The sequence below is a fragment of the Lycium ferocissimum genome, chromosome 9, assembly GCF_029784015.1.
Source record: "Lycium ferocissimum isolate CSIRO_LF1 chromosome 9, AGI_CSIRO_Lferr_CH_V1, whole genome shotgun sequence".
NCBI lineage: Eukaryota > Viridiplantae > Streptophyta > Magnoliopsida > Solanales > Solanaceae > Lycium > Lycium ferocissimum.
The window spans coordinates 28,337,266-28,352,921 of record NC_081350.1 but is presented as its reverse complement, the minus strand read 5'-3'; the positions used below and the strand labels follow the sequence as shown (position 1 = coordinate 28,352,921).

General features: G+C 33.3%; 2 protein-coding genes across 2 annotated transcripts; one reads left to right on the top strand and one right to left on the bottom strand.

The window, feature by feature from the left end:
* Window positions 1–1,441: 1,441 nt before the first annotated feature.
* Window positions 1,442–7,757, top strand: LOC132030139 (uncharacterized protein At1g32220, chloroplastic). The gene is made up of 7 exons (XM_059419640.1): window positions 1,442–1,681; window positions 3,571–3,670; window positions 3,775–3,863; window positions 4,027–4,082; window positions 5,062–5,208; window positions 6,793–6,918; window positions 7,338–7,757. Exons 1-7 carry the CDS (start codon window positions 1,563–1,565, stop codon window positions 7,616–7,618), a joined length of 918 nt encoding a protein of 305 aa, XP_059275623.1. The 5' UTR covers window positions 1,442–1,562; the 3' UTR covers window positions 7,619–7,757.
* Window positions 7,758–8,275: 518 nt separating this feature from the next.
* Window positions 8,276–12,178, bottom strand: LOC132030138 (uncharacterized). The gene is given in 11 exon segments (XM_059419639.1): window positions 8,276–8,685; window positions 8,861–8,974; window positions 9,065–9,136; window positions 9,211–9,355; window positions 9,460–9,563; window positions 9,640–9,728; window positions 9,923–10,020; window positions 10,108–10,241; window positions 11,223–11,306; window positions 11,421–11,671; window positions 12,064–12,178. Coding segments are annotated over 10 exon segments (1,308 nt in total). The 5' UTR covers window positions 11,661–11,671; window positions 12,064–12,178; the 3' UTR covers window positions 8,276–8,457.
* Between the last annotated feature and the right edge of the window lie 3,478 nt (window positions 12,179–15,656).

Genomic DNA, 15,656 nt, shown 5'->3' with positions numbered 1-15,656 from the left:
AACAAAAATATAAAAGCATAAAACCTTTTAAGAGAAAAATCTTCCCATAAACAAAAACGTTTCAAGGCTAAAAAAGGGCTACAGGGGGATCTTTTGTCCTCATTCTTATTTGTTCTCTCCATGGAATATTTTGTTTGAAAACTATGGAATATCCTCAATTTATATAGGTGCAAAACTTCATCTCCAAGAAAAAGGATACTTTGTTTGTGGCTTATATTGTATGAATGTTCTTTTTCCACAAAGAACACTTTTCGGTATCTTTTTTTAGGGGTCCGCTGAATAAATCATTTTCAAGAAAATACAATTACAAAAAATTCAAATGACCCTTGATAGAAAAGATGATTGAAATTAACGCAAACCCTAATTAACATCATCGACCATGATAATTTGACAATGAAAGACAAAAAAAAAAGTGGATTGGGCAAATTAGCTCAAGTAAGATATAAATTAATATGTAAATAACTACTATAAGATTTAACAACGACGAATGAAACATCATCAAATAAGTTTAGCTCAACGTCCATACTTTTTAGTTTCTGCTATATGATGGTTACAAACCAATGAATAATGCCACATAATTAATCTTTTCCCTCATATCATGTTGCTCATACAGATTTACCGAGATATATTTAGTTCCTTTTACTTATGTCCCAAAGTATTCTTGTAAAAGTTGAAATGAAGTTTTGCCCAACAAAAACTGTCTATTTGATTGTGACTCTAAAAATAAAAAATAAAAATAAAAAAAAAAGATGTTGTAGGCCAGCACAAAAAAAAGGATGAATAGACTTGTATATGTTTTGTTCAACAAGGATAAAATTGTTAATTACCAAAAAAAGAAATTCATACTTGATTTGTTTTGAATTTTAAATAATTTTTTGAAAGGAAAGAAAAGACGAAGTTAACAAATAATTATATACTCCAAATTTTAAAGCAAATGAATTTAAACCATTATCTTTCACGTTTTCTCTATGATATAATATATCATAGATATCTTTCGAACAATTAATAAAATATCAAAATTATTTGTTCGTTGTTGGGTTATGATTAAAAATTTAGGAGGATGTGAGTTAATTTTATTCTAACTTTCAATTATACGAATTTAAATGACCAAACAAATTTTATTCTCAACAAGTTATGCTAAATCACAAGTTAAAAAATTAAAGAAAAAAAAAAAAAAATCTTTTATTATCAAAATAAGAACTTTCAAGATTGTACAAACGTGAATTAATGTCATGCTTTGCAAAGAGCCAATCGATCTTTCCAAAATCTAATCCCATAATTGCATATTTTTATCTGACACTTTTTCTTTGATTTTTTCTGTTTTCAAACAATGAAGAGAAATTAAAAAATCGTCTTGTTTTTTCAGAAAAATATGAATTCATCAAATCTACCACTCAACCATTAGCCCCCATCCCCCACCTCACCATAAATGTAGCAAAACAGGGACCAAGTTTGGGAAAGGCATTTTGGTGAAGTTCAAGTATTGGCTCTTTGCTTTTCAATTATTTCAGTGATAGACAAATTCTTCTCAAATCTCATTTGTTGGAAGAGATAACATTACAATGGCTTGTTTCTCAAACATAGGTGCCATTTGCAAAGTTACATCTCCTATTTCTCTTAGTATTAGAGCTCTGTTTCCTACTTACCCCAGTTGCACTCATTCCCAAATCTCTCCCTCTCGGTTAGTATTCCTTTATTTAGAATTGATCTTTTATTTATTATATTTATAGCCTTTCATTTTACTTGGCCTTTATACTAAAAATATAGATTTTTCTTTTTTACTTGCTCCATTTTAGCAAATCAAGAGAAATTTATTAGTATTTTCTTTCAGCACTACCCTTATCATTAAATAACTAGTATTATATAAAGTATTAATAATCAAATTTATATTTTCCTGAAATTACGAAAAGTAAAACAAAAGTTCTTGAAGGAATAGAAGGATATTTGAGAGATTTTTCAACCGAGCTATTAACTCCTTCAACTCTGTTGGAGCCATTCTATATGGTGGTATCGATTTTGGTTTAGTGTCGGGAAGTACAACAACAACATTCATTCTCCCTCTCTCTCGATAGGGACTCTGGGAAGGTCATCTGTAAATACATCCATTCCAAATTCATTCTCCCTCTCTCCCGATAGGGACTGTGGGAAGATCTTCTGGAAATTCATTCACAACTAGAAGAGTCGAGCAACCTTAGCATTTGCATCTCTAATTCGGACTAGATGATAAATACTCCCTTTAGAAATCAGCTTTCTGGCTTTGAGATAGGAGATAAACCTATCCATGGGCACTACTGCATCGCCCTTCTATTTTAGGACTGGTTCGTTGGGAAATTGGAAGCTTACAACTTTGGTTTTACAGCCTACTTTAGCATAACATGATGACAACCAGTCCATATCCATGATTACATCAAAGTCTACCATTTCCAACTCCACTAAGTCGGCTACGGTGTTTCGATGATATAACTTAACCGGACAACCCCTATAGACATGTCTAGCCACAACTGACTCACCAACCGGTGTAGATACATAAAATGGTTCAAGCAAATTTTCTGACTCTACTTGGAATTCCTTAGCAATAAATGGGGTAACATATGATGATGTGTATCCCCAAGGCGAGGCACTTGGTCTAACATATGCTGAAGTTTACTCTTTGATAGTTTGATTTGTTAAAAAGAGCTTGCTGATTGAATAATAATATGACTAAAAACGAAAATCAAGCTGCTTCAGGAAGAGAGAAAGGAAGTACTATTCAACCCCTAACCTAATAGTAGTAATTTAGTTTCTTATAGAGTTACATGGGCAGGCTTCTCAAATTTCACACCATTTATTTACTTTAAGAGATCTTAGTGAAAACATTTACCATTTGATCAGTTATAAATGGTCCACATAAAATGTAGTTGTTCCAAATCAACCAATCACTGAACCAAACTATCGTTCAATCTCAAATTAGTTTGGGATAGACATTTCGCTCTCTAAAGGTCCATTTCATTTAAGAAGATTCATCATAGTTACTACTTTTTGGCTGGCCGTCAAACATACAATAACCTTCTTCCTTTATCTGGTTTTGAGGCTTTGCAAGACTTGCATATGTGGAGTTCTGTTTCAAAAAAAGAAATTCACATATGTGGAGTTGGTTTTCTAAATTTTAACAAAGTTGAAAAATGCAAATAATACCGTTAGAATTACAGATTTAAAAAATAATAATACAAAGAAAACTAAGACTTTATATCGTAAGTAAATGTGGAAATAAAAGAGTGATCATTCAGATTGTTAATTACTTAGCATAGCAAAATGTTGGCATATCATTTTCAGGATGAATTTTTTGAATGTTTAGTTCCTTGTTAGGCATGATTGATTTTTTTAATTTTTTTTCCACAGCACAAGTGAGATATGTACACCTGCACAAAAAAACTATACTCTTTGAAGTCTAAGCTAGTTTTCTGAGAGCTGGATTAAGGTTCTCTGTACTTGCGATTTCCCCACATTTGCTGCGTTTTTAACTGTTGAGATTTTCTTTTGGCTGATCAGATATCTAGCCTGATATGTTAGCGATGTTTCTCTTCGTTTTAGTTCTTGCAGATTTGGTATCAAAAGCAGTTACGCTGAAGCTGTTAGAGAGAATACTAACTCGGGTGCAATTGATGTTGAAGCAGATGTGAAGAGTGAACGAGTATTACTTCATGACCTAAGCATCTTCTTTTTAGATAAAAATCCATTTACAACTTTCTCAATTTCAGCAACTAGATGTAATTCACTCTTTTTGTTTTTCAACAGATTGTAGTTATAGGAGGCAGCGGCTTTGTTGGCTCTGCAATATGCAAGGCTGCAGTATCAGAGGGTATAGAGGTCACAAGTCTGAGCAGGTGTTTTCAATATCTGACTGAGCAGTTCAATAGGGATTTCAATTTCTAAATTGACTATTTACAGACATTTTCTGTTAATTCATAAGGATCCAAACAATTGCCCTATCCTTCTATTTTGTTTTTACCTATAATGGGTTCTCAAATTTTAGTATTTCCTACACAGGTCGGGTCGTCCCTCTTACACAGGCTCATGGGTGGATCAAGTCAATTGGATGACAGGCAGGTTCATCTCTTCATCATACCCTTAATGAAGAATGACAATGAAATCAAGTGAAAATGTCACATCGGTGAAAAGCCCTTCCTCTGCTGAATGCCATTGAGTTTATTGAGAATGGATAACAATGTTATTCTTGAATGAATAATGGGAAACGAGACAATGTGAATGATCATTTTTGGCAGGCCAGAGAAGAGAACCTGAAGGATAATCAAGAAACCTTCCTAAAAAGTAACTCTGTCACTTGAAAATTCTAGTCACCAGGAAAAAATTGATTTGCCCTTAAAGATGAATGGCAAGCAGAGTTTGATTTTGCCACCATTTAAAAGACAAATCTAATAGTCTATTATTCATGCTATGATCAAATCCGGCATTACAATTTGGACATAGAGGATTAACTAGTGATGGCAGAAAAAAGAGGAATAGAATAATGCCTTTCTAGCCTAAAAGTCAAAACATGTTTTCCAAAACTGGATATTCAATCTTTGCCAAAGCCCATAGGTGAAAATTTACAAAAGAACCAAGTTTTAAAGTTCCTTCAAACAATCTGAATCCTGGACCAAACAAGAGCAAAGAAGTGCCAAGAATCTAGAAGTACTGGATTGTTTTGCCCCGTCTGGTCGTTACGGAATTCCTGTCAAACAAAACACTGTTGCAGTGTCCCCTTCCCTCTCTCTCCTATTGAAGTCATATCTACTTGAAGTTTGGTATTACCGTAATTCAGTAGATGTTATAGCTAACATAGACACCTTGACAATCGAGACTGACAAACTAAATTTCCAGGTATTGCATTTGGTTCCTAAGAGGATCCCAGTTAAAATTACTTTATTTTATCCACACACACACACACACAAAAAGAATAAAACTAACAGATGTATCTGTGTTTGGTCTAGTTTTGACTTTTGGCTAAAAAAAAATCTTGCATATCAATGAGATAGTTTTCCACCCAATCCAGATTACTCATCTGATCTTGATATCCTACAGGAGATGTTTTCTATGCAAACTGGGATGAAGTACTTGTTGGGGCTACTGCAGTTGTTTCAAGTTTGGGAGGTTTTGGTTCTGACGAACAAATGCAGAGGATCAATGGTGAAGCTAATATTGTAGCTGTCAATGCTGCTAAAGAATATGGTCAGTAGCTTTCATTTTATTTATATGAAGAAATCTGTAAAGCTGAAGAGACCTTTAAAAGTATAAACATAAGCTTTTGATTTAATGTCAAAGTGATAAATTTTTTGTGGCTGATAATTTTTCCAGGGCTTATCTTCTCTGTTTCGTTTTTACTTCAACTTGCAAACATATAATGAATCAGATAAGTCATGCATCCCTGTGATGAAGTGTGAGGCATGGCTGACTCCACTATTTACTTTAGGTCAGAGCTACAGATATATGTTGCTAGAGAAAATTGATGCTAAAAAGTTATTTCTTGTTTTCTAAGCATTAAAGAGAGAAAATTCCGCTCATGTCGCTTCTAACTTACTGACAATTACCAGCTGAAGTAAATGCTATTATAGATATTTTGCATTTCTCTTGCATTGGCTTGGTGTTGGTCTGTTTATTTTTATTAATAAAACTTACCTTACCTATCAAACAACTATTACGATGCCTAAATCTCAAACTAATTGGGATTGGCTATGTCTTCATGATCTATTTCGCTTCACTTATACTTGTTTCTTTCCAATATTCAATAATATGGGATTGTCTCAAACAGAGGCTCTCTACATTTTGTACTAACATGCAAATACCTACAAAAATTAAAATGACCCAGCAAAAGTTGGAACTAATGTAAACTTACCATCTCGACCAATTATTAATCCCAACTAGTTGGTATCGTCATCTACATGGATGTTTAGCTTCCATCTTTTTTTTCTTTTTTTTTTCTCACTAAGCCCGCATAGATTTCTAGAGATTGTATGTCTTTCGAGACAACTTTTTTTCATGTTATTTTAGGTCTACTTCGTCCTCTTTTTTACCTTCAGTGACTATGCTTCACACCTATGAAGCGGTGCATTTGGGGGTATACATAAAACAGATAAAACCAAAGAGACCTCTCATTTTATCGTTGTGTTTTTGCATTTTCTGAAGAATGTTAACATTTCAAATCTTGTCTAATCTTATATTACCGCACATTAAATGCGGCAATGTAGGGAAAAAAAGTGGCCAACCTGAGTGTCGCAAAAATACAGATATTAGAACAAAAAAAGGAAAGTAGGATTTTTGTATGATGTCAATTCTGTATTTTTTTGAGTCTGCTGCTATTACAGAGAAAGGATAAGCTGGTAAGTCTTTAATTCTTGGGTCTTTTAGTTTTTTGGTACTTGTAGATTGGTAAATAAGTGTTTCATAATTGATTCACCTCCTTTGGTGCTCTTCCCGACCAATTTTTTTTTTTGGAAAATATTACCTCAAAAGCTATTTAACTTTGGCTAATCCTCCATTTTGAGAATCAACTCGAGGTTGATTACTCTGGTATTGGGTGGCATGGACCGACAGTCCTAATAGGAAAGCAATTTCATTTATTTGAGACAAGTGCAATGCTTATTGTCATCTCTCCCACTCAAGGTTTTGCCACTTCATCTTACACCTTATTTTTCGTGCATAATTTGCAAGATCGTTTTGTCATTGTCCCCTTGTTTCTCCATAACTACTCATGCCAAGTGTCGGATTTATAGCTGTTCAATGTGACTTACAATATTTATTTTGTTACTCTTGCAGGGACTCCTAAGTTCATATTTATTTCTGTGCATGATTACAATCTACCATCATTCCTCCTTCAATCAGGCTACTTCACAGGGAAAAGAAAAGCAGAATCAGAAATTTGTTCCAAATTCCCTAACTCAGGTACTCCATAAGATGTTTACTTCTTTTTGGTGGCACCGTGGAAGTTTGAAGCTTACGGTTCCACAAATTGTTCTAAATTGCAGAAACCTAGTGTAGTTCTTTGAAATTATTGCGTACAACAATACCATGTATGCAGCAAGTTTGTTAATAAAAAGGAAAGAATATCAATTAATCATGGACAATAGATCAGTCCTGCTCCTCTTCATTGTTCAAGAGTTTTATCTCCTAGCAAGTATCTCAAAGCACTCAAGAACTTGAAGTTACGGGATTAAACTTATGTGCCATATGACAAGTTTAGTTATGTGCTTTCAACTGTTACTAAGAAAAAGAAAAAAACAAAGCTTGTTGCTTACTCTAAACTAGGGCAACCACAATTTTTTGTTGGTTAGATACTTACATTTCTCACTTAAATTTAACAGGTGTTGTTCTTAGACCTGGCTTTATATATGGGAAGAGGAAGGTTAACGGCTTTGAGATCCCTCTAGATTTGATTGGAGAACCTCTTGAGAAATTGTTACGTGCAACAGAAAGCTTCACTAAGCCATTGAGTTCGCTGCCAGCATCCGATTTAGTTTTAACCCCTCCTGTTAGTGTGGATGATGTTGCTTATGCAGTGATAAATGCTGTTAAGGATGATGACTGTTTTGGCATTTTCACCATTGACCAAATCAAAGAAGCAGCAAAAGGAGCTAAGGTGTAAGAGGTTTACATTTAAAAGAAAAACGATATACGTCTTGTAACGGAAGTGTTTGTGTAGAATATGTAAAATCTCTGGCTTATGCTATCCAGAGCAGTGTAAAGTATATACAGTGCAGATATTGGACCTTTTGATGCCAAAATAGCTGTGAAGGCAGAGTATTACCGTACTTTCATCTTGTTAATCTACCTTATTTTCCTATGTATTCTGAATTGTAGGAGGAGCAAAGCAACACTGCGTCTTGCAAAACACCATGTATTGGAGATTGAAATTATAGCATAATTGAATATACATTACCATATTTAAATAGATGTGTATTCGTGTATTAACGATTCATCAAACCTTGTCGAAGAGAGACCTCTTAAGGTAAGCGCGCGTTCTTTTGATTGCAGCTAATGAACCAGCAGAAGAGTAACTTTACAATGTTTAGTTGTTTGGTTGAAAGAGGACCTATAATTTTAGTATATATATCTGAGTTTTGCGCATCTTTTGAGTGCATGCATGTCGTTATTTAGATATTTCTTGAGCTGTTATCTGCATAAACCTCCAAAATATTTTTCTTCCTAAAAAGAGGTTTAACACCTATTGCAAGAACTTTTGAAATCACAAGATCCCAATATCGCGCTGAACACCTCTTGATTGGTGAGAAAAGCATACTACTACAACAAGACATTCACAACTGACGTAGTAATGCAAAATGTCTGCAAATTAACAAGGAGATTTCAAATAATTTGAGAAAAAAAATAAAAGGGAAACAAAATTTTAGAGCAACGCGTGGTGTGCACGTTAGGCACACGTCACGAGTCAAACCTTGCGGGAAGCCAGAAGTCTTGTGTTTAAAGTTAAGGGTAGAGAGCGGGTCCATTATCCATCTTTGATTCAAACCACGCGCTATATGTCATCTTGTGCATTGTGCTTGATTGAGATGCAATTTGAACCCAAGCAAACTCCTCCTTGTAAGCTACATGTTCATCACACGAGGATTCACAGGTGTACACAGCAATAGTAGCCCAGTCAAGAGAATGCACATCATTTTTCACACCAAAATAATATAGTATTTGTGGTAAAACCTGGAAGCAGCAGATAAAAAGAGCATCATTCGAAAGCTAATTTAAAATACCTGCTAGGCAACCAACAAATTTGGAGGCAATTTTTACAACACAACCAGAGACATAAAACTAATTTAATTCGTTTGAAGGTAGAAACTAGCTAGACTTGTAAGCAGAGCAAAAGCTTTCATTAGACCTGAAATTCAAAAGCCCTACGGCCACCACAATAGGTGCGCTTAGGGATGTCAGCCTTTGATGGCTGGCCAGTTGATGTTGGCCACCACAAGAACATGATCGAATCTCAATAACAAGTCATGTGACCGTAATTATTAGGGGATAGCAAAGAAGGCGGCTGTTTTCAAAAGTAATATAGCAAAAAGAAGTGCAAGTGTTTCAATCACCTTAACACTTGCTCAGGGGTACGGGATATCCTCTCCTGGAAAGATGTCCAACTCTTCTTGTCATCTTCCCCCTGTGTAGAAACAATTACTTGAGCTGAAAATAATAATCGATATATCCATCAATCACTAGAATAGCCTTCCATACCTCAAAGCTGGCTATAAGTGACTCAATTGAATCATCCACTCGGCTTGAAGAAATCAATGAGTTCGCTTGTCCATTATCATCACAAGCCTTATCCTCACATTCATCAGTAATTGCAATCTCATATTCTGGCCAGAGACGCTTGCAACTGTTCGAGGATTTCTCATGCAGTGTTATTCTAAATATATATAACATTCTTACTGTTTTTCTTAATATATGAACACCACATCTATTACCCTTATCTTCTTGCACCTCTCCAAGACTCCAACAGTTCTATTATTACTAGGTTCAGATGCTTCCTGAGAAATGCTCGAGGGTAAGCAGCGTCTTTTATGACCCGATTTCCAATGAACGGCCTGCAAATTGGATTCAATTAGGAAAATTCCCTTCCTAACAGAAAGGAGAAAAGGAAGCACAGTATACAATGCTCACCTGGTGTTTCTCAGAGCAGTAATGTGCTCTTCGGCAACCACCACAAACTTTATCTCCTTTCCAGGTACCACACCAGCCTCAAAGAACAGCTGAGAAATGCAAGACAAGTTATATTGCGAAAATCCAGGACAATGTGAATATTTTTGGGTGATCTATTAATATGAAGTTGAAAGAAAAGGAAAGGACAAAGGTTTGGAGAAATAATCACAAATACTTAATCGAAATCAACTGTCAACTTGAGTCATTGACCAAATGGAAAAAGTAGATCTTTCCTAAGAATTACCTCCAGCACTAGAAGGTTTATCTTTCCCATTGTTTCTCGGGGGCTCACTGGAGTAAAAAGAGTTATGACGGGGCAATTGGCACCAGAAGACCTTCACACTGGAAAAACACATTCAGCTACCAGAGTTAGAAGGGAAACATAAGCAGGGTATTTTGTAGTCACAACATTCAGTTGCGAATAAGTACCTCCTGGATGGCTTGTCTTGGTTCCTTTTCCACTGCTCATGTTGATCTTTAAGGAGACAGGTCATTGATGTACACATGAAGAGAAATAAAATGCGGTGAAAAGTCGAATCCTTCTCTGTGAGTGGTGCGTAAACCTTGAAGTGAAATTAACAGAAAGAAAAAACACTAATTCAGTTTCCTCTTTCCACTCTCTTTTTTACCACAATGAAAAAATAAAAAGAGGAGAAATGGTAGAAACGAGAGCCTATAAGTAGATGCAGAGCCCATGTGATGCAGAAATAACTAATACACAATTGAAAAATAGGCAGCAATGGAACCAATAGGGTTAGCGCATGGACAAACTAAGGAGAGACTTTCTATGGCAAGGCAATGAACAAACAATGCCAGTGTGGTTTGCAAATTGAAAAACAGTGAACAGAGACAAAAATAATGGGGGACTAGGAATAAAAAACCTAAAGAGTTAAGTTAAAGAATGCCTCTTGAAGAAATGGCATTTGAGATTCAACACTGAGGAAAATGCACTTTTGGTGGAGAGGTTCATTTAGTGGACACAAGTCAGACGTCATTTCTTTAATTTTTTTGAGGGATAAACAAATTTTGCCTTATAATAGAAGGCAAAGAGTACCCACCTTATGTATTTAGAAGTAGTTATCAATTAAGATCCTAAACCTACAGAAAGAACTAAAGTACAATTTGACCAACTCCAAAAGGTTTATAAGAAAAAAGAACTGTATCTCCTCTAATTGTATGTTCTACAGTTAGATTTAGACTTTTTTATGCCGTGTAACGTCAGGATAGATTGGAAACATTGTCTTCTCTAAATTAGAATGAGACTTTTAACTTGGATTGTGTTAACCGTTCTGCTATTTGGGTAATTAATTCAGTGTTTATGCATGTTGTGAGTTGTGATATGAATTAATGAAATATGTTCCTAGAACAATCAATATTATTCCCTAATTTCAAAAAAGAAAATCCTATGACTTCCACTTCTAGCTCCATTTTGTATCAGACAGTGTTCTTCTATCCATGACACAAAATTCAAGGCTAAAGGATCTAGATATAACATACAACAAAATGTAACTTTCACAAGCCACAGGAACAGAAAAGAGATATACCTGAAGCATGAACTGCAAAGGCTCGCCACAGAAATCGCAAAGACACGATCTCCCTGTTGGCAAGTTAATTGGATCCAACCAAGCCTACATTTACAGAAATAAAAACTATAACTCAATCAACATTGGAAAGCACCTCTCACCCTAATAAATATGGAAAATAGCACATACGAATCAACAAGAAAACTTTTTTAAACATACAGGAGTACCCCCAGCTTTGCTTGGAAATAACTCACGTCGCAGTGACCATGAATTCTCAGGCTTTTCGAGAACCCCTAACCCCACAGGTTCTTTGTCTTCATCCTCATCCTCATCATCATCATATGAATCAACATCTCGGTTGTCATCAATTTGAGCCTCTTCTTGATCTTCCTCATCAAGGAGTGTAATTTTCAACTTTGAAGAGCCTCCGCTTCTTTCAGCATAAATTTCTTCCTCCATTTTGTCTTAAACTATGCTCGTAAATGATTGAAAAATAAATAAATATCAGAAAAAAATCACAACCCCAGAAAAATAAAGAGAAAGTTACACATTTGGCCTGTCGGCCAAAAAATAATTACATTCGCTAGCCAAATATACAAAAAAAAATACACTATTATGTATAAAACATGTATATTTCATGTATATTATAAATTAATATACAGAAAGATATACATTTTCTCGCTATTATCTCGGTGGGCGGCTATTTATGTCAATTTCTTGGGAAACAAAAAGGACCAACTATGAAACTAAGGGAATTTACAAGAAGCAAAAATACTAAAACTCCACCACCAAGACTCAATTTTTACAGAGGACAAGTTGATATCAAAATGAAAGAAAACAAAGAAAAGGGGTGAAAGAAAACTTCATGTTGAAGAACCAACTGGGAAAATTAACAACAAGTGAAGTAAAAGAACTCCATCACCAAGACTCAATTTTTAACAGAGAACCAGTTTATATAAACATGGAAAAAAAAAAAACAAAGAAAAGTGAAGGAAAATACCTGAAGTAAATGTTTCTTTTGTTCCTTTTTAGCTTTGAATTATATTTAACAGAGATGGAGTGAGTGTGCAGACCTGAAACAGCAAACAGCAAGAACAGAGGAATGTGAAGGGTTAAAGGCAGAGACATAAACCTCGTTTATATTTGGGCTTAAATACTTGTGGCCTGTCATTAGAAATTAGCCCAATTCATGGACAAAATGACCCAATTGGCACTGAGAATTGGCTATTTTTATACTATATAATAACTGAGAAATATATATATTTTTTATTGTATATTAATGTGTGTGTATGTGTATACTAGTGGCATTTGGCCCGGGCTTACTAAAATTAAAAGTTATATTTTTAATTACTTATAATTATTTTTTTCTCTTTTTTTTTTTTATATTAAGTTATTGAAAAATTAGTTCGACAGTCTTTGCAAACTTTTAAAAACAAAAGACTTAATATTTAAATTGAAAAAAAGTACTTAAAAATTGAAAATAGATTTATTTTGTCCTTACTTTGGACTTTCTTTTTACCTTCATCAATTCTCTTATTTTTTGTTATTTGTTGAATTTTATTTAAATTTTAGATTTTGATAATTTCTGGAAATCCAACTTAGTTATAGCATATGTGTGATTAACAACATTCATTATGAACTATAACGTTTTCTTCCAAAAAGAAGAAAAATAATTTGATTCTAGAAACATCAGTTATATGCTATATTTATTCTTTACTGAGATTTTGATGAGGTTACTTATAAAACAAAGATAACTTTTAGATAAAATTTTATACTTTACAATAGCTGTAGATGTCAATTCATTTAAATTATACAAAGTATGTTGAAAATATGAAGAAAATTAATTCTTTTTCTCAATATAATTAAACTTTCCTTTGACTTTCTAAAGTTATGTAATAAGAAAATGACATTTTCTCCTTTTGTTAGTTTAAGTGGAATATTATTTTATAAAATATATATTTTGATTATTTTCTCAAACACAAATGAAGCTTCAATGTTGCATGATTCATTTAACCATGTTTCACTATGCTAGCAAACACTGCCTAACATTTATTACCCCCTCCCACACCCCCACACCCCCAAAAAAATGATAATCAAAATCACAAAAAAAAAAAAAAAAAAACTTACTCCCTTTTATCACAAGTTGTTTGACATTACTACTTCTTGAAAAATTAAAAAATTATTTCATTAACTACATATTTTCAAAGATGTTCTCAACATTTTTACCTATCCATCAAGTTTGGATTATAGTTTCTTTTTATGTAACTTTTAAAGTGTAAATTTATATTAAGGAATATATTTATGAATTCATACCGCGTAGTCAGAGGCGGAGGGAGGAAGGGTCAAGAGGGTTCATCTGAACCCCTTTCAGCTGAAAATTACATTGTTTATATATGATTAAAATTATTTTTTATGTATATATATTAGACTTTGAACCCCATTTAGCTTCTTTGTGTGTTTACTTTTTCATATTTTAACACCCTTAGTGAAAATCTGTTTTCACATCATACAGCGTAGTGCGTGACACTATTTTTTTTTTCTTTGAACTATAGTATAAGCTACAACATACATTGTTCATTATGTTATCATTTTAGAAACTATGTAATATTTAAGTACGCATGCATTTCAAAAAAAATATTAGAATATACCAAATAATATTGAAAAAAGTTAATTTTGTTAAACATGAACGATATAGCTAATCAACGTACAAACCAAAGACAACACGTTGATGAAAAGATTCAAATTTCAATATTGTTAACAAATAATTTAGATAAAATAAACAAATTAGATAACAATATCTAATTCAAACGAAGATCAATTTTATCTCGTTAAATTTTAAAGTTTCGCATTGGACAATTAAATTCAATTCTTGTGTGCAATACATGTTTAAATTAAGGTAACTGCAAATGTGGTGCATTTTCCCATTCAAGTTATACGCACTGACGTTTTTTTTTTTTTTAATTGACATCACCACAGTTCCACAATTTCTTATAAGTGTTTCAAAAGGAGCTTGAAATTTTCTAAATTTATCAAAATTGAGTGTGACACCCTAAGTAATAAAGAAATATAGGAGTAAAGATGTGGCATATGAAAAAGTTCAAGTACATGTTACATCATCTTCAAAAAAGTTAGTCTAAGGAATTTTGTATTACCAAAAAAGACTTGAAATTGCTTAATATTTATATAACATAGTAAATGAAGTAATAAAAGACAAATATGGGGGCAAATTGGAAGAAGAAACCTCTTAGTTGGTAAGGCTTAGTTGTAATGTAACTAAAGTCCCCAACTAAGTACTATAAAAAAGTTGGATTGACCCTTATAAAATATAGTAATGAAGTAATAAAAGACAATTATGGGGGGCAAATTTGGAAGAAGGAACCTCTTAGTTGGTAAGGCTTAGTTGTAATGTAACTAAAGTCCCCAACTAAGTACTACAAAAAAGTTGGATTGGCCCTTATATAATATAGTAATATAAAACATAAAATATAATATGTTATATACATAATTAGCATATCTCTTTTTATATAATTGGTTAGCGACTGAAACTATTTTAACCGAGCAGCCAAATATGTTAAGAGTCCATGCGGTTAACCCAATTTAGTTGTAGTTAACAAGAATGTATTTCGAATTTGGATCTTCACTGGATTGTCTTTTCATAGACAGATTTTTAGATGCTACTTCTCACATAAATTTATAATCCCTAAAAGTTCAATATTTTTCGAATTTTAGCAATTTATACTTAACACAAAAAACTGTTTTTCAAAACAGGAAAATGATGCATGCGCCATGAGTATCATGTTACGTTCCTCTATAATTTATGACCTAGTTCAATTTCCATAAAAGAAAAGTACAACTTCTATTTATGAGAATTTTGACTTGATTAATTCTTATCTTATATAATTATTTAATTCCTGAATGAGAGCATTGGAACAAAGGTAAAAATGTCTTTATGTGACTTATTATAATCTATTTCTGAGAGCCTGAATATTTTGAAACGAACTGAAAAATACAAACCATCAAATTTTGATAATCATCTATTGATATGCTTCGTACACTGGATTACCCTTATCATAATCTATTTCTTAGAGCATTAATTATTTGAAACGAACTAAAAAATACAAATCATCAAATTTTCTAACTAATTTGATTCTATGAAGAGTAAACGGTCGCTGTTTGACATCTCTTTCGAGCAAGAGCTCATCGAAAATAAAATTTCCGCAAAGATAGAGATAAAATCTGCGTACATTCTATCATCTCAAACCTCACTCGTGAGATTACACTAGTATGTTATTGTTGTTGAATTGTTAAAGGTCACACAGAGTAGGATGATTGTAACATCTGTTACTTTTTCCATTTAGATCTATATGACACTTTTTTATTGTCCCTATTTGTGAAAAGGGTTTATACGCCAGCCGCATACCTTTTACAGCTTAGGTCTTATTTCTTAAAATGTTT

Coding starts and splice junctions, on each gene's coding strand:
- LOC132030139 (XM_059419640.1), top strand. CDS start 1,563: ATGGCTTGTTTCTCAAACATAGGTGCCATTTGCAAAGTTACATCTCCT. Junction 3,864..4,026: donor GAGGTCACAAGTCTGAGCAG/GTGTTTTCAATA, acceptor TTTCCTACACAG/GTCGGGTCGTCCCTCTTACA. Junction 6,919..7,337: donor TTCCAAATTCCCTAACTCAG/GTACTCCATAAG, acceptor TAAATTTAACAG/GTGTTGTTCTTAGACCTGGC.